Below are 21,556 nucleotides of genomic sequence, written 5' to 3' on the forward strand. Positions count from 1 at the left end.
CAGGCATTGGTTTGGACAACCCACCTCCCCACGAGCGCACGTGCCCGAAACTGAACAAAAAAATAGATCTACAAGCTCAATAAAGCGACGTGGCGCCATCCGTTGTGAGCTTGTAGATCGGCCTTTTTACGTGCGCGACCCGGGCAAGGCTACGCTCACCCTCAGTGTTGCCATGTCTGCTTATTAAAAGCGACTTTATGTGGTCTTGTTTTCTGTGAAGTTGCTTGTAAATAGTTTTACTTATCTGGGCTTGTTTCCTAGCGTAGTTTAAACCAGTGGTTCTCAAACATTTCCATGTCAAGGAACTCTATGGATTTGTTTCTGAGATTTCTGAGATTGATTGATTGAAGTATTTTAACAGTTTGCAGACAGTACATTTCAAGCACAACTCAATACAAAAAGTGTTTTGAGTGGACGATCCGACGACCTCACCTCACTCACCCAAGGCAATAATTAAGCACTACACTTGTTTACAAGAGGGTCCACCTTGTTCAATTCATCATAAGATTTGTGAGAATTGTCTTAGATGATATTATTATTGTTACATTCATATTTAGATTTAAATTGCTCGTTTGTGGAGTGGCAACTTTTGAGGCTTGTTTTCATAGACCCTGGTCGCTTTTTCCTGTCGCAGAATCTGGCAACAACACTGCCTGGGCTTTGTGTTGTGTGTGAGTGGACTGGAGCAAATCGCAGAACAGAACATTGTGCATAGTTGTCTTTATACAACTTATTGTGGAGAACACGTAAAAGTAAGCTTTCTTTGAAATATCAGACGGCATTCTTAAAGACACTTTGATTTCATCGCAGTTTGCATTTGATGATTAAGACCTAAACAAAAGTTCATTACAATACGTAGTAACGTTAGCCAGCAGCACATCTCTTTGTCAGACTAGCTTTAGCATAGCCTTCGATGCCACTCACTCGGCCCATTCATTCATTCACACCACACTGCACTACAGCACAACAGTACACATCCCCTCAGATTGCATGCATGCATAACATGCATCATTATATGCATGTACATGCGTTGCATTGCATACTTAGGCTATGCAGAATACTGTGGCATGTTTTATTATTAGACGATACATATATTGCGTAATTATGGACATTGTGGCAATATTGCATAATGCACAATTGTGCCACTATTTAGATGCTACACATGTATATCGTTGTATAATATGCACTTTGGGGCACAATTTCGATTTATTTGATAATATATGCATACTCTGCACCTTGTGTGGCACCATTTCGATAGTATTATTATTCATGTTGTGCACATTAATTGTGGCACTGTTCGGTATTTAGATTTTTTCGCCCCCTAGTGGCGAAAAATTAAACTTCTGGGAACTCTTGCCAGTGGGCCGAATTGATTGCAAAGTACACTTTTCAGTCATTTTGCAGTCTCACTGGCACGTACACAGATCTCCATGTGGGACACCCGGCTGACAGTTAAAAAACGGGTGCTATGACAACGTATATCATTAGGTTCCCAAGTTGCGACGGGCACGTACAGCCAGGTCTAGTAATGTTTAAAACACCAAAAGAAACCTGTTTTCTGCCGGACCAGTAGTTATGAAGTGATCTCTCTCTCTCTCTCTCTCTCTGACCTGTTCCCTCTTCTCTCCTCCCTCTCAGCGGAGCGGCTGTTGTGTGTAGCTGTGCGTGTTGCGTGTCTACAGTGTGTGCGTGGTCACGGTGCCAGAGTGCTTTCAAGCATGAGCAAAAGGTCAAAGAAGGAGACCGAGGAGGAGGCCCTAGATGGAGATCAGGAAAACGGCACTGGTACGTCTACTACTGAATTATGCACTCATAATCACAATTATTTTTGCATAATCGTTCCAATGTTTAAAAAAAGAAAAAAAGCAGATCTACAAGCTTACAACACGTCACTTTGTGACGAGCTTGTAGATCTGCTATATTTCAATAGCTAAAGTATAACATAATGCTTAACCCATTTTGACCTGAGATCAGATTCTAAAAATGTCTTCTACATCCTGACATGTTTCTATGTCAGTCGTTCAAAAAAATTTCAATAGCTAAAGCATAACATAACGCTAACACCAAAAGGGGTTCTTGCCCAAAATGGGTTAAAACACCAAAAGGGGTTCCCGTCCTGAATGGGACAAACTTTTTTTTCTTGTCCACGAACGTCACACACTGTGCTTCGCCTCCACGCAGCCGCGGCAAAGAAAGGGAAGAAGTCGGGGAAGGAGCCAGAGGCGCCGATACTGTACGAGGATCCTCCGGATAAGATGACCAGCAAAGATGGCCGCGCGGCCAACATGAAGATCACCTCCTGGAACGTGGACGGCCTCAGGGCCTGGGTGAAGAAGAAGGGTCTGGATGTGAGTCTGATGTGATGAAGTTTAGAGGCTGTACTTTTCACAACAATGGCCAGCTGGGCCCAAACGGATCTAGAAAGATGGCGATTTACAATTCAAGGACTAACAGGCTTCGTCTTACGTCCATATCAGACCCGGAGAACGCTTTGTCCATATATTTTTTTACAGTCTATGGTGTGAATGCACATTTTGCACAATCTATGTAAAGCTCTTTGGGTAAAAGGTGCTATACATTTACTGTGTGTGTGTGTCTGTCTTCCAGTGGGTAAAAGGTGCTATACATTTACTGTGTGTGTCTGTCTTCCAGTGGGTAAAAGGTGCTATACATTTACCGTGTGTGTGCGTCTGTCTTCCAGTGGGTGCGCGAGGAGGCTCCAGACGTGCTGTGCCTGCAGGAGACCAAGTGTGCGGAGAAGGCCCTTCCCGCTGACATCACCTCCATGGAGGAGTATCCCCACAAGTACTGGGGATCCTCGGAGGAGAAGGAGGGCTACAGCGGAGTGGCCATGCTCTGCAAGACTGAGCCCCTCAATGTGACCTATGGCATTGGTGAGTGAGACTGTTGTATAATTGCAATATTACACTCGAGGGTGTGGTTTTAACGTGATTCAGTGATTCTTGCGGAACTCGACTTTGTCTCGTTCCTGACCGCATCACTGTCGTGGCAATAATGACGTTAAACCACACCCTCTCGTGTAATATTGCTTAAATCTCTGGAAAGCGCCTTTGATTAAGGCCCTATATATATATATAAATGCACCATTTATTTACCACTGCTCTACTCGTCGTCCCCAACCAGGCAAAGAGGAGCACGACAAGGAGGGCCGCGTCATCACCGCCGAGTTCCCCGCCTTCTACCTGGTGACGGCCTACGTGCCCAACGCCAGCCGCGGCCTGGTGCGCCTCGACTACCGCAAGACCTGGGACGTGGACTTCCAGGCCTACCTGAGCGAGCTGGACAAGAAGAAGCCGCTGGTGCTGTGCGGCGACCTGAACGTGGCGCACGAGGAGATCGACCTGAAGAACCCCAAGGGCAACAAGAAGAACGCCGGCTTCACGCCGGACGAGCGCGAGGGCTTCAGCCAGCTGCTGGCCGCCGGCTTCGTCGACAGCTTCCGCGAGCTCTACCCCGAGCAGGCGTACGCCTACACCTTCTGGACGTACATGATGAACTCGCGCTCCAAGAACGTGGGCTGGAGGCTCGACTACTTCGTGCTGTCTGCCGCGCTGGTGCCGGGCCTGTGCGACAACAAGATCCGAAACAAAGCCATGGGAAGCGACCACTGCCCCATCACGCTGCACATAGCCGTTTAGGACTTTAGGTCACTCACTGTCACAAAAAAAAAGAAGTTAAAAAGCCATTCATTTAGCATTGTTTTCACTGTGTGTTCTATATACCGTGTGTTCTATACCGTTGTTACTAGTTGTTGAAACTACTATGGTTGCCAATGTACACAATCTGAGGCCCCTTTTTTCCACCAAAAGAACTTTGGTTCTATAGAACTGGTTCCGTTCTAGATTCTCGGAACCGGCGGCCATTGTTTTGGTTCCAGTTCCAAACCAACTGTTGGGGGTTCGTTCTGAACCAATTCATTGCCAGTGGAAACACTCTGAACTGGTTCAACCCTGGGGGAAAAGGGGCCTGAGTGGATCTCCCATTACTGTAACTTCTCATGGACGAATCACCAAACTTCTACTTATTTCTGTAGATTCAGGGATTAACCCATTTTGACCTGGGAACGATTCTGCAAATGTCTTCTAAATCCTGACTGTTTTCTTGAAAAAGCTATGTTTTTCTATGTCAGTCGTTCTCAAACACTTTCATGTCACTTTTCACGATTCTTCAAAAATAGCAGACCTAAAAGCTTTTAGATCTGATATTTTTCAATAGCTAAAGCATTACCTAATGCAACACCAAGAGGGGTTCCCACCCAAAATGGGTTAATAATACCGGACTTGGGCTCATTGTCAAACCATAAACATGGTGGTGTGCCATCTTTTTACAAGATGTAATATTGTACGGTAAAGAAAGTCGGTAATCTGTTCCTAAACGTGGTGCTTACAGGTCAACCCTGTTTTGGCAATATTATAAACAAAATGTTATGAATCTGACCAACTGTTGATGCCTGCTGTCTATTCCACTTCAACACGCCTTTATCACAAGTAGCACCTGGACAGAAGTTTGTTGTGAGGTTATAATATACATGTGTCTCTTCCAAACCTGTATGTTTTCTGTCCTGAAAAATGTACCCATACTAATAAATACAAATAGAATGAATAAATAAATCTGAATGAAGTTATCTTTAATTACATTATTATAAGTAATACTATTAGAGTTGTACTATTACTCGAACGAAAATAAAAGCTTGGGGGGGGGGGGGGGAGATGCAATGCAAATGAAAGACATATACTGTGTATCCCTATTCCCTGACATAATTTTATAGCTAAACGGACAGAATTTTATTTGAATGATGAAACCCAGCTGCCATTAATAGTTGGATATGGAAATTGCGGAAATGGTAATTGCGGAAATGGTGGAAATGGAAATTGAGGAAATTGCGGAAATGGAAATTGAGGAAATTGCAGAAATGGAAATTGCGGAAATGGTAATTGCGGAAATTGCTCTTCAGTTATAGCTATCTATTTTCAGGCAGATTGTTTTATTTTACTCAGTCAGCCATATCACTACTCTTTTTTTTTCATGAAAAAGGTCATAGCTGGGTAATCTATTTTCAGGCAAATTGTGTTTATTGTATTTTATTTTACTCAGCCATAACAATTTATTTTCTGTTAACCAACTTGCTGGCTGGCAGGCAGGCAGACAGCTACTCATAGACAGGCAGACAGACAGACAGCTACTCATGGAGAATTGGACAGGCAGGCAGTCAGACAGCTACTCATAGACAGGCAGACAGACAGCTACTCATGGAGAATTGGACAGGCAGGCAGACAGCTACTCATGGACAATTGGACAGGCAGGAAGGCAGACATTTTATCTACTGGCCCCTGGCCCCTTGCCATTTTTGTAATGTGGCCCACAGGTAAATCTATTTGAGTATCCCTGCATTAAATGATAGCGGAATAAATCCAAAATTCTTTCTGTCCACAGTATGTGTAGAGCACTAGAGCTATAACTAAAATAACCCCACAATTAAAACTAATGACTGGATCAATTTCCTAATTACATACTTTTTCCCCACAGTATAGTGTAAGCATTTTATAACTTAACAGAATAAATGCTGTCTAAATTACAGTTAGCTGTGTAACCCTGTCTCACTGTTGGACTTCTCCGATTAAAATCTTCACTTAGAAATAAAATAGCTATAGCGATTTGATTGTGTTTGAACATTCCATTATCGAACTCCTCTGAAATACTTTAAGGCTTGTCATTGTCATTATTTAACTTTAATATCCTCAACAGATAATTCAAAGTAAATATGCATACAGTAGTTATCAAGAAACCGTGAGATTACAGGCTGCTTTATGGTGAGGAAGCCCTGTTACTATTGACAGAAACAAAATGTCAAATAATTTAACCGAAATGCACAAGCACCACCTGGGGTTCATTATAATATGAACATAACCATTACAAAACAATATTCACAGAAATGAATTTAAGTGGTATATTAATTTAAATTGTACACTGGTTGGGGGCAATGGGTGCAGTATCTTTTATAAAAGTATTGCAATCAAATCTTCAGTCTTTCAGAATTGTAGCAAGCACTGTGTCAGTGTTGATTTTGTCGACTGTAATGAAAACTAAGCTATGATGAGACTAAATATATTGACAATTCCGTCAAATAAAAAGTAGACGATGTTAGGAACTAGAGGACAAGAGATCCAGTATACGTCAATTTACACTTGGTTGCATGCTGAAAATAGTCGATCTACAAGCTCACAATGTGTCGCAGCGTAGATCAGCTATTTTCAGCAAGTGTAAAAAGGCCAGCCAATTTCAGTCCATTAAATCAACTGAAGTCGACCACAATTTTACGATATCTAGTCGATTAAATTTAACAACATTAAAACATTCCAGGTGACTAAAATGGGACTAAAACTAAATTGAAACTATTTGAGAGACTATGACTAAAACGAAAATTAGCTGTCAAAATCAACATTGCACTGTGTTTGTTGTAATTATTCAGTCCGGAAATAATTCATAACTGACTAAAATGATTTGCATTCTCTCTGAATGCCTGGCTGTTGGTTCTGCCAGTGGTTGCCAGTTCAGACAAAATGCTGTTTGTGAGCGTAAGGTCCCAGGTTCCAATCACAACACATGTCTCTCCTCTCTCTCTGTCCTTCCGTTTACTGTCTCTCTACACCGATTGATCTGAAATAAAGCATAATTCAATAATAGTTTGTGTCCCAGCCATTACATCGCTATAACAAAAGGCTGATGGTTATCTATTAATCACACTCTGGAGTGAGTGAGGAAATATAGTGGCCTTCTCCGTCAAAGTTGTCCGCCCCTTAGTTAGATACTGCCCACAAACTGCCTGGCTTAAAATCTTATCTAGGATCCATCCCTTAAACTAAGTAGCTGACCACGTAACAGTCAACCGAGTTACGACTTCAGGGCGTGCGTTCGCTGATGCATTTTGAGGTGATACGACTGTTTGAATCCTTTGCCACACTCCACACACAGGTAGGGCTTCTCTCCGGTGTGCGTCCGCTGGTGCCTCTTGAGTCGATTGGCACTGAGGAAGCTCTTGTCGCAGTCGTTGCAGGAGTACGGGCGAGCGCCGGTGTGGTAGCGCAGGTGGATGGTGAGGTAGCAGGACTGGGTGAACCGCTTCCCGCAGTGCGGGCACTGGAAGGGCTTGTGTCCCGTGTGAAAACGCTCGTGCTTCAGGAGCTCCGCGTGGGAGAAGAAGCCCTTTCCGCAGTCGGCGCAGAGGAAGGGCCTCTCGCCGGAGTGTGTCAGCTCGTGCCTCGTCAGCGTGGCCTTGTAGACGAAGCTCTTGTCGCACTGGGAGCAGCTGAACACGTTCTCCCGGGTGTGGCAGCGCTCGTGCTTCTTCATGTTCCTCTCCCTCTTGAAGCTCTTGCCGCAGAAGGAGCACATGAAGGGCATCTCCTCCGAGTGGACCTTCATGTGGCTCAGCAGGCCGCCCTTGTAGAGGAAGCCCTTGCCGCACTGCGCACACCGATGCGGGCGCTCCTCCTGGTGGACGCGCTGGTGCGCCCGGAGCGCCGCCTGGTACGCAAAGCTCTTGCCGCAGTCGCACGCGTACGCCCGCTCCTCCCGGTGCGTCTGCAGGTGTCTGCCGAGGTGGCCGGCGCTGCCGAACGCCATGTCGCAGTGCGGGCATTTGTGAGGACGCTGGGCCGCCTTCTTCTCCTCGTCCTCGTCGTCCTCGTCCCTGTGGGTCTTCAGGTGTCGCACCAGGGCCGACTTCCAGGTGAAGGCGCGGCCGCACAACGTGCAGACGTAGTCGCCGTTCTCCATGTGGCTGCCCCGATGCTCCTTGAGTGCCGCCAGGGACGTGAAGACCTGGCCGCAGACGGGGCACTCGTACTCGCAGCCGTCCCGGTGCGTCTGCCGGTGCCTCTCCAGCGACTGCTTGAAGGAGAAGCGCCGTCCGCACTGCGAGCACAGATAGGGCTGCTCCCCCGTGTGGAGACGCCGGTGGGCTTTCAGCAGCGAGCGGAACTTGAAGCACTTGGGACAGTCCGGACAGCCGAAACGACCCGCTTCCCCCGGGTCGTCTCCCGGGAGGAGGAGCGGCGCCGGCGGGGCGGCGGCGGGTTTGCCGTCCCCGCCTTCAGCGGAATGTACGTCGTCGACGTGCTGCTGGACTTTAGCTACGTCCGTGTGACGGAAGGAGCACGTGGGACAGGAGAAGGCAGGCGATGGTCCGTCCCCTACAGGCCCTGAAGAAGAGAAAAACAATGATTATATTTATCCCATTCTGACCTGAGATCAGATTCAAAAAATGTCTTCTACATCCTGACAGTTTTCAGAAAAAGCTGTGTTTCCATGTCAGTCGTTCTTCGATTTTTCAAAAATAGCAGACCTACAAGCTCGTAGCGCGCCACTCGGTGGCGCACTATGAGCTTGTAGATCTGTTATTTTTCAATAGCTAAAGCATAACGTAATGCTAACACCAAAAGGGGTTCTCGCCCAGAATGGGTTAAATACAGAGGTCTGCAGCATTATTCTATTCTCAAACACTTTCTTTTTTTTTACCCCACGATTTTGTAACCCATTTTTTCACCCCTGTGTCAATCATCTAATGTGATCCTGGGCTCTACACACCCTCCGCCAACCTGGAACCTGGGGAGAGCAACGGACTTAACTCATGCTTCCTTCATGCCTGAGTGTCCCAAGTTGCTCCTTTTAACCTGACAGGGGGGGAGTTTCCCTGGTTGGACGTAGCGCGTGGAAGGAACACGTTATTCCAACCAGTTCCTTTCCCCTCCATCAGGCGCCCCGGCTGGCCAGGGGGAGGCAAACACTTTCTATCGAATGTTCGACTACAATAGGAGAAGAAATGCTTGCATTGGCTGGCTCTATTCATGAGTTTAACCCATTCTGACCTGAGATCAGATTCATACGAGGTTTCCACTAGGACACACACTGGTCTGATTAATCCATTCTGACCTGAGATCAGATTCTAAAAATGTCAGTCGTTCTTCGAATTTTTCAAAAATAGCAGACCTACAAGCTCGTATCGCGCCACTCGGTGGCGCGATATGAGCTTGTAGATCTGCTATTTTTCAATAGGTAAAGCATAACATGATGCTAACACCAAAATGGGTGCCAATGAATGGGTTAAAATGTATTCCTACTACACCTGCCATGTTGGGGGCCAATAGGCGTTGCAAACACCTACCAAGTCATTTCCCCAAATTCAAGGTACCAAAAGTTAACTCTGAACTAACTTTAGCTTCTGTGGCCCCAAATACATGGAACGACCTACAAAATACATTAAAATAGACCACATTGGTACCCTTGCATAGTTTTAAAACCTTGGTGAGCATACAGACCCCCACAATGTGAAACTGTTTTTAGATTTTAGTTTTAGCTTTTATTTGAAATTTGTTGTAGTTTTTTATTTGTAAACCTATGTAAATCCACATGTATACCCTGTATTGTATTGTATTGTATTCTTTGTTTTTATTTTCCTGATCTTCTGCGATTGTATTATTCGACGACACTGAAAATGAGTTTGATTACTCAGTGTAATTTCGAGAATAAATAAAACTTGAATGAATTAGTTCTATGGCAATCAGAATGTTCAGACAAATTGAAACCGCCGTGTGGCAGGTGTAGCCCAACATGGCAGGTGTATGACTACACCTGGAACTCATGAATAATATGGCTAAAAACAGCAGTAGTTTAACAAATATTATTTATTTTAAACAGTCCTCAACAGCTTAGTACACACTAGTGAGTATATTTAGAAACAGATGATAGGCGAGAGCAGGTGTCCATTACTGGATATTACTGAGCCACCTCAAACAAAGGGTCACGGTCAAAAATGTAATCAAGTTCTAAATGAATGCTTTTCATTCTTACCAAAGTAGGCAAACGAATCAATGACATGCCCCTCTAAGTTACCACCACATTTATGGCAGTTTGCCATAAAATATAAAGGAGTCTCACTGTGGAATACACGTTTGGATCTAGTATATATATATATATATATTGTTGTTATTTTCTTTTTCAATTGTTTTTATATCATTCTAGTTTCTTTTTGTTTTTAATATTAATAAATTCATAAACGATGAGGTTCTCGTATAAGCCCCTCTTAGGGCTGAGTACATCTTTCCCTTTGAAAGAAATATCACAAATCACATAAACCCAATCATAAAGTGTTGTACTTTATGTACTGCAGGCTCACCTTCATCAGCATCCTTTGCCGACAGCATCTGTGAGCCGTAGGAATGCTCGGTGCTGCTGAGATATGAATTTACAGAAATGATGATACATACTGTAAGAATAATGAAGTAACCTCAAAAACATGTAAAATGTGTTTTCATATATATTAGGTTCATGACTTGACGCTCAGCTACCCCATTAAACACACACACGCACACGCACACACACACACACACACACACACACACACACACACACACACACACACACACACACACACACACACACACACACACACACACACACACACACACACACACACACACACACACAGGTTCTGGTTAATTATCAGCTCTGGTTAAATATCATTATATTACCTGTTGAAAGGCTCTAGTTAAATATCATTATATTACCTGTTGAAAGGCTCTAGTTAAATATCATTATATTACCTGTTGAAAGGCTCTGGTTAAATATCATTATATTACCTGTTGAAAGGCTCTGGTTTCATATCATTATATTACCTGATGAAAGGCTCTGGTTTCATATCATTATATTACCTGTTGAAAGGCTCTAGTTAAATATCATTATATTACCTGATGAAAGGCTCTGGTTTCATATCATTATATTACCTGTTGAAAGGCTCTAGTTAAATATAATTATATTACCTGTTGAAAGGCTCTGGTTAAATATCATTATATTACCTGTTGAAAGGCTCTAGTTAAATATCATTATATTACCTGTTGAAAGGCTCTAGTTAAATATCATTATATTACCTGATGAAAGGCTCTGGTTTCATATCATTATATTACCTGTTGAAAGGCTCTGGTTTCATATCATTATATTACCTGTTGAAAGGCTCTGGTTTCACAACGGGTGTCTTCTCCGGTGCCGAGCCAGTGGAGCCACTCCTCCGTCTTTTCTTCGCGGCTGAATCTTTCCCGATGCGTTTCTGCGAATCTATGGCCTGAACCTTCATGGTGGGTTTCCGCCGGCGGCCGCTGGTGCGGACTTTCACCGGGGTCTCCGCCGTGTCGTCATCGTCGTCTCCGGGCTGAGAGGAAGGGCGGCGAGGACTGTTCCGACCTTTGCCCTCTCCCTTCGGATCACGATGATCGCAAACATGCTCACGGTCGTCGACCCGCGGAGGAGGAGCCTCCGGGCCGTCGCTTTCAGGAAGCGCGGCGACAGCAACCTCTTCTTCGCCTTGCGTGGATTTCACCGCCGTCGTCTCGACGAGTCCGCTCGAGTCGGACCCGGCGTGGTGGTGGTGACATTCTGCGTCACCTTTGAGATGTCTCGCCAGCGCCGACTCCGAGCCGAACCGTCTGTCGCAGCGCAGGCAGACCTGTGTGCTTATGTCTCTCTTATGCGTCCGTCTGTGCTCCGAGCGAGCCGAAGGCGATCGGAAGGCCTCCCCGCAGAGCGCGCAGTCGTACGTGTGTCCCGGCTTGTTGTGCGTGTGCTTGTGTCGGTCCAGGGACTGGCGGAAGGAGAACCGCTGGTCGCACTGGTCGCAGCGGTACGGGCGTTCCCCGGAGTGGATGACTCTGTGCGCCAGCAGGGAGGAGGCCAACTTGAAGCTCTTCTCACACTGCGGGCAGACGTGAGGCCCGGAGGTGGATTTATGGTGAGACGACGACACCCGGTCGACACCGACGTCCTCTCCTGCTCCGGGCGCCGCCTCCGCTCCCTCCGTCTTCTCTACCTGAAGCGCTTCGGGCTGCAGCCCAGGAAGCGTGTCCATGATGTCTTCAGTAACCGTCTCGATAACCGTTCCTTCAAAGCAACGTCCGTCGATCACCACCACCTCCTCCGCGGCGTCCTCTGCATTCGACGTCCCCAGTTCCACCTCCGCGTAATCCGTCACAGCGATGATCTCCACTGCGACGTCGTCGACGAATGACACGACGCCGTTGGTGTCGTCGTCGAGGCATTGCAGCGGGTCCATTTGGTTGTCACAGCCGGGCTGATCTGTAGCCGCTGCCGCCACTCTGCTAGGGTGAATGGGCTGATCTGTAGCCGCCGCCGCCACTCTGCTAGGGTGAATGGGCTGATCTGTAGCCACTCTGCTAGGGTGAATGGACTGATCTGTAGCCACTCTGCTAGGGTGAATGGACTGATCTGTAGCTGCCACTCTGCTAGGGTGAATGGACTGATCTGTAGCTGCCACTCTACTAGGGTGAATGGGCTGATCTGTAGCCTCCACTCTGCTAGGGTGAATGGGCTGATCTGTAGCCACTCTGCTAGGGTGAATGGGCTGATCTGTAGCCTCCACTCTGCTAGGGTGAATGGGCTGATCTGTAGCCTCCACTCTGCTAGGGTGAATGGGCTGATCTGTAGCCTCCACTCTGCTAGGGTGAATGGGCTGATCTGTAGCCTCCACTCTGCTAGGGTGAATGGGCTGATCTGTAGCCACTCTGCTAGGGTGAATGGGCTGATCTGTAGCCGCCACTCTGCTAGGGTGAATGGCGGACAGGGTGGATGTGATGCAGTCACCCATGGACGAGGGGGGAACTGGACAAAAACAAGAATCACATTGTCAAAAATTAATCACGCCTGTGTGCAAAATCTTATCATCGTACATCATCATGACGTAACATAGACACTATACCTATTTGCTCAGACACTATGACGTAAAATTCTCTATTCATTTGTCAACAGGAATTTAATGTTTGTGTAAGACAAAAATAGACACTAAGCAGTTTTGCTCAGACACTATGACGTAAGATTCTCCATTCATTGTCAATGGGAATTTAATGTTTGTATAGGACGAAGTTTCCTATATTCATTAAAAGCTGAATATAGGAATAATCACACCTGTGTGAAGTGAGGGGCGATCTTATCACCATACATCATCTCATTCAGGCCACTTCAGTGTTTGTGTTACGCAATGTTTGTGTTTACACAAACACTCGAAATTGTCCATTCATTGTCCATTCAGGCTGGACATAGGCGCCCCTCAAAAAACGGTCTAAACAAAAAGATGGAACAATGCGTATTCTGGTTTACTAGCAGGATAGGATTATCTTATCTTGCAGCATCACTTCTATGTGTGAAATGTGATGGCAAACATTCTTCGCTTACCATGTTGCTCAAAATGCCCGAGGTGTTTATGGTGTTGAAGCAGATTCTTTAGATCCGTCGGCACAGACACTAGAAGTACGCATTCTTCCAGAACGGAGGTCGCACCACAGAGCCAGGATACGGTCTGTGAGAGATTAAAAAAAATTGTAGTACAATAAACAAATTGTCAATGTTTCTTTGTGAAAACAATGCAGGCACTGTATTAATCTGTCTTTTTCCTTGTTTTAATGACCAAAATAAATAAACTGAACTGAACTGAGATTGAGAAAAAGGCCGGATCTGCTGCAGGATCTATTTCACTCATAACTTGATAATATAATGCAATGCTGACAGGAGTTCACCAGGACTCTATACCTGACCTGTTCACCTCCCCATCACAACAAAATGTTGATCTACAAGCCCACAATGCTCCACCACATTGCAATGCATTGTGAGCTAGTAGATCTAATATTTTCCCCCAAATATTTGCCCCCCGGGAAGGGTAGGTTTTATGCAGGTTTTTAGTTTTAGTCTCTTGAATAGTTTTCACTTAGTTTTAGTCACATTTTAGTCACCTGGAATGTTTTAGTGTTAGTCTAGTTTTAGTCGACTACATATCATAAGATTTTAGTCGACTAAACCTACAGTTGTCTTTTACTTATACTGGATCTTTTAGTCATCAATCATAGCTTAGTTTTCATTTAGTTTCCAATTTGTTTTCGTCAATGAAAAAAGGCAGACGAACATTTCTCGTTTTTAGTCGACGAAATCAACACTGGTTTCATGTGGTTTAATTTGCATCGTTAGCATTTATCATGACTTCACGTATACGGTTACTGTACCTGCTCGAGGTCGGGAGTCGGCAAGAACTGAGCGAGTCGACAGAGGAACTCATGGAACAGAGTCTGCAGATCACTGTCATAGTGTGGTCCATATTCTACAGGGAACGCCTCCTGTGGGGGAATAGGAACGGATCACTGTCATAGTGTGGTCCATATTCTACAGGGAACGCCTCCTGTGAGGGAATAGGAACAGATCACTGTCATAGTGTGGTCCATATTCTACAGGGAACGCCTCCTGTGGGGGGAATAGGAACGGATCACTGTCATAGTGTGGGCCATATTCTACAGGGAACGCCTCCTGTGAGGGAATAGGAACGGATCACTGTCATAGTGTGGTCCATATTCTACAGGGAACGCCTCCTGTGAGGGAATAGGAACAGATCACTGTCATAGTGTGGTCCATATTCTACAGGGAACGCCTCCTGTGAGGGAATAGGAACGGATCACTGTCATAGTGTGGTCCATATTCTACAGGGAACGCCTCCTGTGAGGGAATAGGAACGGATCACTGTCATAGTGTGGTCCATATTCTACAGGGAACGCCTCCTGTGAGGGAATAGGAACGGATCACTGTCATAGTGTGGTCCATATTCTACAGGGAACGCCTCCTGTGAGGGAATAGGAACGGATCACTGTCATAGTGTGGTCCATATTCTACAGGGAACGCCTCCTGTGGGGGAATAGGAACGGATCACTGTCATAGTGTGGTCCATATTCTACAGGGAACGCCTCCTGTGGGGGAATAGGAACGGATCACTGTCATAGTGTGGTCCATATTCTACAGGGAACGCCTCCTGTGGGGGAATAGGAACAGATCACTGTCATAGTGTGGTCCATATTCTACAGGGAACGCCTCCTGTGAGGGAATAGGAACGGATCACTGTCATAGTGTGGTCCATATTCTACAGGGAACGCCTCCTGTGGGGGAATAGGAACGGATCACTGTCATAGTGTGGTCCATATTCTACAGGGAACGCCTCCTGTGGGGGAATAGGAACGGATCACTGTCATAGTGTGGTCCATATTCTACAGGGAACGCCTCCTGTGGGGGAATAGGAATGGATCACTGTCATAGTGTGGGCCATATTCTACAGGGAACGCCTTCTGTGGGGGGAATAGGAACGGATCACTGTCATAGTGTGGGCCATATTCTACAGGGAACGCCTCCTGTGGGGGAATAGGAACGGATCACTGTCATAGTGTGGTCCATATTCTACAGGGAACGCCTCCTGTGGGGGAATAGGAACGGATCACTGTCATAGTGTGGTCCATATTCTACAGGGAACGCCTCCTGTGGGGGAATAGGAACGGATCACTGTCATAGTGTGGTCCATATTCTACAGGGAACGCCTCCTGTGGGGGAATAGGAACGGATCACTGTCATAGTGTGGTCCATATTCTACAGGGAACGCCTCCTGTGGGGGAATAGGAACGGATCACTGTCATAGTGTGGTCCATATTCTACAGGGAACGCCTCCTGTGAGGGAATAGGAATGGATCACTGTCATAGTGTGGTCCATATTCTACAGGGAACGCCTCCTGTGAGGGAATAGGAACGGATCACTGTCATAGTGTGGTCCATATTCTACAGGGAACGCCTCCTGTGAGGGAATAGGAACGGATCACTGTCATAGTGTGGTCCATATTCTACAGGGAAGACCTCCTGTGAGGGAATAAGTAAGTACATTTTATTTGTAAAGCACCTTTCAAGACAAAGTCACAAGGTGCTGAACAGAACACAGAACAAGCAATCAACAAGATAAAACCAAACAGGAAAACATAGCACAATAAAGTAAAAAGACAATAAAGAATTTAACGAAGAAAAAACAAGGCAAAAACTCAAAACATAGGCATGTAAAATAGTAAACTAGAGGCAGAATCACAAAGATGTAAAAATAAGTCAGGTAAGAACTACATGGGAAAAGTAAATACGGAATAAATGTGTCTTTAGCTCTCTTTTAAAAGAGTCTACTTTTTTAGCATGAGGGGCAGGGCGTTCCAGAGAGTAGGAGCAACCACTGCGAAAGCCCGGTCGCCCTTTGTTCTTAGCTTAATAGGAAGGAGAACATGCAATACAACAACAAGGTCATGTTGGTCACAGGTTTGTTTCTAATGTGGACTGGATTTTTTTCAGAACATGCTAACAATTTCCCTTTCGCCAATGTGGACAATTTCTGAATGATCATTAAAAGTTGCTGCTCATGCTCGTTTGCCAAATTCCAAAAATAGCCATCTTAAAAATATACCACCAACACATCTACCGACGTTTTTCGGACCGGGCCCGGGCATAAAATGTATGATAATTAGTCAGGCCTGGCCATGCCTTGGGCTCTACTCCATGAAAAAAAGTGTTTTGAGGGGCGCTAGCCCCTCCTATGTCCAGCTGTTAGTGTCCGTGTGTATTTATCTATTATGAAGATGGTGCTGACTGGTGTTTCATTTTTACTCTGCGATAGTTTTCAACTTCTTCCCAAACCCGACCTGATGTTTTAGGGCTGGGTACCTGACATGCATACCAGCTCAGTGGCCTTGTGGTTAGAGTGTCCGCCCTGAGACTGGGAGGTCGGGGTTCAATACCCGGCCGGGTCATACCAAAGACTCTACAAATGGGACCCAGTGCCTCCCTGCTTGACACTCAGCATCAAGGGTTGGATTTGGGGGTAAGTCCCTGCGACATACTAGAGTCATGTCCAGGGGGTGTACTTGTACATCAAGCTGCCTCACACTACAGAAACAGGAGATAGGCTCCTGCCCTATGGGCCTCATGGCTACAAAAATAGGAGATAGGCTCCTGCCCCTATGGGCCTCATGGCTCGGCAAGGCTACTTACTACCTAAAATGCATGCCAATTAATCGGGCCTGGCCTTGGGGCTATCCCAGTTAGGACCGGGCCTTAGTTTTCAGGCCCATTGAGGACTCTACCATTAGAGTGCTATAGATGTGTTGCTGTAAGTGAGTATTAAGTGATGTCTCACCGTGAAAAAATGTTCCCTCTCTTCAGAGTCTTTAAGCAGAGTTTGGACAAGTTCCAGAAATGGAGTCTCCATCAAGTCCATTTCTACGTCATGCTCCTGCAACAAGGTTAAGCACAGGTGAGGACTCGGGCCACATACAGACAGTACTCCGAGTAATGCTAACCCCTTTTGGTGTTACGTTATGCTTTAGCTATTGAAAAATAGCAGATCTACAAGCTCGGTGGCGCGCTACGAGCTTGTAGGTCTGCTATTTTTGAAAAATCGAAGAACGACTGCCATAGAAACATAGCTTTTTCAGAAAACTGTCTGGATGTAGAAGACATTTTTAGAATCTGATCTCAGGTCAAATGTAAAAATAGTAAAAAAGGTGCTCCTGGGATCAATCGGGATAACATCGATATAGAACAAAGCGGAGATCCGGGGACACTTGATGTTAAAAGAAGGAAAACTTTGTTGAACCGACACGTTTCGACCTATACAGTCTTCATCAGGGCTGTTTGTCTTGACTTGGTACTTTATCAGCACTCAATGAGCACGGATAGTGACTTCACACTAATCACACTATAAATCATATAACAGTGATTATAATGCATGATATAAATATGAATATATTACAATGTCATGTATTACAAGTTACAACTGTGAGAATTATAATAAACCTATGATCCGGGGCCAAAAGAAAAAAAGATCTGAGCGACCATTTTAAGTTGTTTTAAAAGGCTCTATTGTGATTGCATTATGAGTACTTATGACCGAGTGCTTATAAGTAATAACTGTAATAAGTGTGTTATAAGCCGATTACAATGCTTTTATAGTTGATATAGCTGTTAAGGTACACTTGAAATGTTCATACTTACTTCTGCAGCCTTGGGGGTCACTGCTTTAACTTTGTCAAGGTACAACGAGATGAATTCAGGATCTGCCAGTTGCTCACTACGGCACAGCTCAAGGATATACTGGAAAATAAAACGATTGCAGATCAAAATACAGTACTAGTGTACAGTATGGTGCATGTAGTTGTCTTAGGGCTACTATTCAACAATCTCAATATAGAGTCTGGAACTACAGTACATCTCCCGAAATCCGAGAAAGGAAGCTGCCATTTCTGTTCACGAAAATATATATTTTAAAATATTTTTTCATAAATTGAATTCATTTATTTTAGATTTTAGATTATTTCTATTTATATTAGGATACATTTGCGCAACTGTAAAGACGAAACGGAAGTGGGGAGGAGGCTCCACTTCTGCTTTATATATTACTCGTGACAGCTCTTCCGTTGCTCCAGACTGTACGACGGAAGCATTTGAAAATTGCAAGAGGCAACAGTCTGGCAACGCGAGACTATCTTAGGGTAGATTCACACTATGGTCCCGGTTGCGCACTCAGGTCCACTTGGCAGATGTTGTGTTTAGTGTGAATACTGCGTACCGTTCCCGGGAGCGGATGACATATGGCCAGTTACATAATTATATTTTTGGGGGTCCTTGACATGAAAATGTTGGAGAAACAAAGGATTTTGTAGAATCTGGTCTGAGGCCTAAACACTCACCCTGGCCCGTAGGGCCGTAGTCCCAGGTGAAGCGGTGTGCTGTGCTTGTGAACACTCACCCTGGCCCGTAGTCCCAGGTGAAGCTGTGTGCTGTGCTTGTGAACACTCACCCTGGCCCGTAGTCCCAGGTGAAGCTGTGTGCTGTGCTTGTGAACACTCACCCTGGCCCGTAGTCCCAGGTGAAGCTGTGTGCTGTGCTTGTGAACACTCACCCTGGCCCGTAGTCCCAGGTGAAGCTGTGTGTGTGCTGTGCTTGTGAACACTCACCCTGGCCCGTAGTCCCAGGTGAAGCTGTGTGCTGTGCTTGTGAACACTCACCCTGGCCCGTAGTCCCAGGTGAAGCTGTGTGTGTGCTGTGCTTGTGAACACTCACCCTGGCCCGTAGTCCCAGGTGAAGCTGTGTGCTGTGCTTGTGCACGAGCAGCTCCGGGATCACCTCCGTCACCAAGGAGACAAACTCTGCCACTTTCCAGTAGCTCATGACCTTGATTAATTGAAAGATGTATCATTAACAACAGTATGCAGAATAGGTATACATTTCAAGCACAACTCAATACAAAAACTGTTAACTGTGGAACGACACCATAAAGCATTGCACTCGTTTACAACAACAGGGTCCACCGTTTTCAATTAATCAGAACATTTGGAGTACGTAGTACAAATAAGACACTTCTATATAACAAAAAACAGGAGCCGTTTTGAAGGAGTCAAGGGATTCTTAATGACTGTCGTTAGGGCGTTCCACATCCACATTTTACCTCTCGCCGCTTCACCACCTGCCACATGGACGCTGTCATGAGCTGCAGGGGAGGGACCAGGAGACGCAGGGATGGAAGTGACAAGGCAGGGAGAACACCTGGAAAACACGGAACAGAAACCAGCAGTGGTGGAAAGAGAGAGAGAGAGAGAGAGAAAGATCGGGAAATACAGAATATTACTAGGTGTTGTCATTGGCTAATTACGTATGATGTCATTACCCTGTGTACTGTGTAGGGCAGTCAGAGTGATGTCATAGCTAGACTATATCAGTACAGTGATGGGAAAAAAAGGTACTCAAAATGTTAAGTAAAAGTATCAATACTGCAATATAGAAATACTACTGTTGCAACTAAGTAAATGTCCGGAATTCAAAATGTACTTGAGTAAAAGTACAAAGATATTGGCATTGAAATGTACTTGGAATTACCAAAAGCTAAACTCAAGTTATCAATTGAATGAATGAATGAATGAATGACAGAATGAATGAATGATTTTTTTTCTCATGCCACATGACCCAGATCCCATATGGGATTTTTATGACACAATTAACAAAATAAATAAATTGTGTGTGTGTGTGTGTGTGTGTGTGTGTGTGTGTGTGTGTGTGTGTGTGTGTGTGTGTGTGTGTTGAAAATAGCAGATACAGCGCACATCATGTGCATTACTTCATTTACAAGAAGCCTACACTATCACTCACTGGAGAATGAAGAAGAGTTGTTACTTTCATAAACAACTGCCTAGCTATTTATCTTCCATATAGTACATCAATACAGCATGGACAAAATATATTCTAAGTGTTGGGTCTGAGAGGCAAATAACATATGTCATCAAATAGCGGTCCGTGGCTCAAATGGTGCACCTTTATGAAATGGGTTGGAAACAATCAACTGACAACTGACAACTAACCTGTAAAGGCGGCCTCGAAAACTTCTTCTGAATCCATCATTTCACGAGATGTTTAGTTATTACTGGGTGATCAATCATGAGGACAGAAGAAGCTACAATGTAACCCTCAAACACGTCACACACACACACATCCATTGTACCCGACACATCGTATCCATAATCCATACAGTTAGATATTAACACATTTAATCACAGCTGCTGCTTTGCTTTCAAAACAAACAGCCTGGGAGAGCAGTGTTGCCAGATTGTGTGAGAGAAATAAGCAGCCAGGTCCAAGAAAACAAGCCCAAAATAAGCCTGACTATATTTGAAAATACAAATTTTCAAAACAATCTTGGAAGAAAATGTGACAAAATGTGTAGTTTATTGTTTATAAATAAACTAGTTATTTGAAACATTTTAACAACACAAATCTAGGTTCCATCCTGGAGGCAAATCTTTCCGGCGGTGATAAGATGACCAAAGAACAAGATTCCTATACCTACAGGATCTACTCATTGGTCAACAAAAAACACCTTGAAGACCCTAACAGGAGCCCTTGTACAAGGTTTCTTTGACTATGCATGCACCTCTCCTGGTACCACAGCACCTCTAAGGCCCTTAAAACAAGGCTCCAGACTTCCCAAAACAAACTGCTCAGGCTACTACTTGGCCTCACTCCCCAAACCCACCTCAGCCCTGCCCACAGTGGCTTAGGGTCGACGACATAGTACAGCACCTTGCAATGGGTCTGGTCCACAAGATTCGATACCCATGTACCTGTCTAAATACTTCCTTAATGTCAACGAAGTCCACACCCACAACACCAGAGGGAGTTCAACAAACCATGTGCAACCCAGATTTGGCACAAACAAGGGACTAAATTAATTTCGCTCCTATGCCACCAAAATGTGGAACGCCCTACCAACAGTCATTAAGACATGCAAATCCCTTGACTCCTTAAAAACTGCTCTCAAAGGGCCCCTACCGACGGCTGCAATTCGAAACTGGCCCCCGTAAAATCTGAATTCCCCCCCCCCCCCCACCGCCCCTGTTCCCCCTCACTGTATATGTTTCTTTTCCCTTTTTATGATGATTTCCTGTTTTGACTAGTTGTGTATATCCGTGCGTCTCTAAATGTTTTGATGAATTGAAAATGGTGGGCCCTATTGTAAACAAGTGTAATGCTTTATGGTGTCGTCCACTCACTGTTAACAGTTTTTGTATTGAATTGTTCTTGAAATGTACTGTCATTCTGCAAACTGTTAATAAATCAATCAATCAATCAATCAATCTTGTTATGGATG

At 45.0% G+C, this 21,556-nt stretch overlaps 2 protein-coding genes across 4 annotated transcripts; one reads left to right on the top strand and one right to left on the bottom strand.

The window, feature by feature from the left end:
• The first annotated feature begins 640 nt into the window (after positions 1-640).
• Positions 641-4,615, top strand: apex1 (APEX nuclease (multifunctional DNA repair enzyme) 1). The gene is made up of 5 exons (XM_080757794.1): positions 641-752; positions 1,639-1,785; positions 2,182-2,348; positions 2,702-2,894; positions 3,145-4,615. Exons 2-5 carry the CDS (start codon positions 1,719-1,721, stop codon positions 3,657-3,659), a joined length of 942 nt encoding a protein of 313 aa, XP_080613920.1. The 5' UTR covers positions 641-752; positions 1,639-1,718; the 3' UTR covers positions 3,660-4,615.
• A 1,204-nt stretch (positions 4,616-5,819) lies between these two features.
• Positions 5,820-20,410, bottom strand: LOC308311176 (uncharacterized protein). Of its 3 annotated transcripts, none has more exons than XM_080757767.1 (10): positions 20,271-20,410; positions 19,364-19,461; positions 18,979-19,089; positions 17,911-18,009; positions 17,054-17,149; positions 14,079-14,189; positions 13,258-13,381; positions 11,019-12,687; positions 10,196-10,248; positions 5,820-8,222 (listed from the first exon to the last, which is right to left on the bottom strand). In XM_080757767.1, the coding sequence occupies exons 1-10, from the start codon at positions 20,308-20,310 to the stop codon at positions 6,913-6,915; spliced, it is 3,711 nt and encodes a 1,236-aa protein (XP_080613893.1). In that variant the 5' UTR covers positions 20,311-20,410; the 3' UTR covers positions 5,820-6,912. The 3 variants fall into 3 exon arrangements, with proteins under 3 accessions (XP_080613893.1, XP_080613892.1, XP_080613894.1); XM_080757766.1 differs by having other exon boundaries at positions 10,196-10,251; XM_080757768.1 differs by lacking the exons at positions 13,258-13,381; positions 14,079-14,189; positions 17,054-17,149; ... (2 more) ...; positions 19,364-19,461; positions 20,271-20,410 and adding an exon at positions 12,991-13,060 and having other exon boundaries at positions 10,196-10,251.
• Between the last annotated feature and the right edge of the window lie 1,146 nt (positions 20,411-21,556).

This window comes from Protomyctophum bolini (assembly GCF_963924005.1).
Source record: "Protomyctophum bolini genome assembly, chromosome: 23".
NCBI lineage: Eukaryota > Metazoa > Chordata > Actinopteri > Myctophiformes > Myctophidae > Protomyctophum > Protomyctophum bolini.

Bases quoted from the DNA above. Each gene is read 5' to 3' on its own strand.
- apex1 (XM_080757794.1), top strand. From the start codon at position 1,719: ATGAGCAAAAGGTCAAAGAAGGAGACCGAGGAGGAGGCCCTAGATGGA. The intron at 1,786-2,181 runs GTACGTCTACTA...GCCTCCACGCAG, and splicing joins AGATCAGGAAAACGGCACTG to CCGCGGCAAAGAAAGGGAAG. The intron at 2,349-2,701 runs GTGAGTCTGATG...TCTGTCTTCCAG, and splicing joins TGAAGAAGAAGGGTCTGGAT to TGGGTGCGCGAGGAGGCTCC.
- LOC308311176 (XM_080757766.1), bottom strand. From the start codon at position 20,310: ATGATGGATTCAGAAGAAGTTTTCGAGGCCGCCTTTACAG. The intron at 19,090-19,363 runs GTAAAATGTGGA...CAATTAATCAAG, and splicing joins AGGTGGTGAAGCGGCGAGAG to GTCATGAGCTACTGGAAAGT. The intron at 10,252-11,018 runs GTAATATAATGA...TTCATATCTCAG, and splicing joins AAACCAGAGCCTTTCAACAG to CAGCACCGAGCATTCCTACG.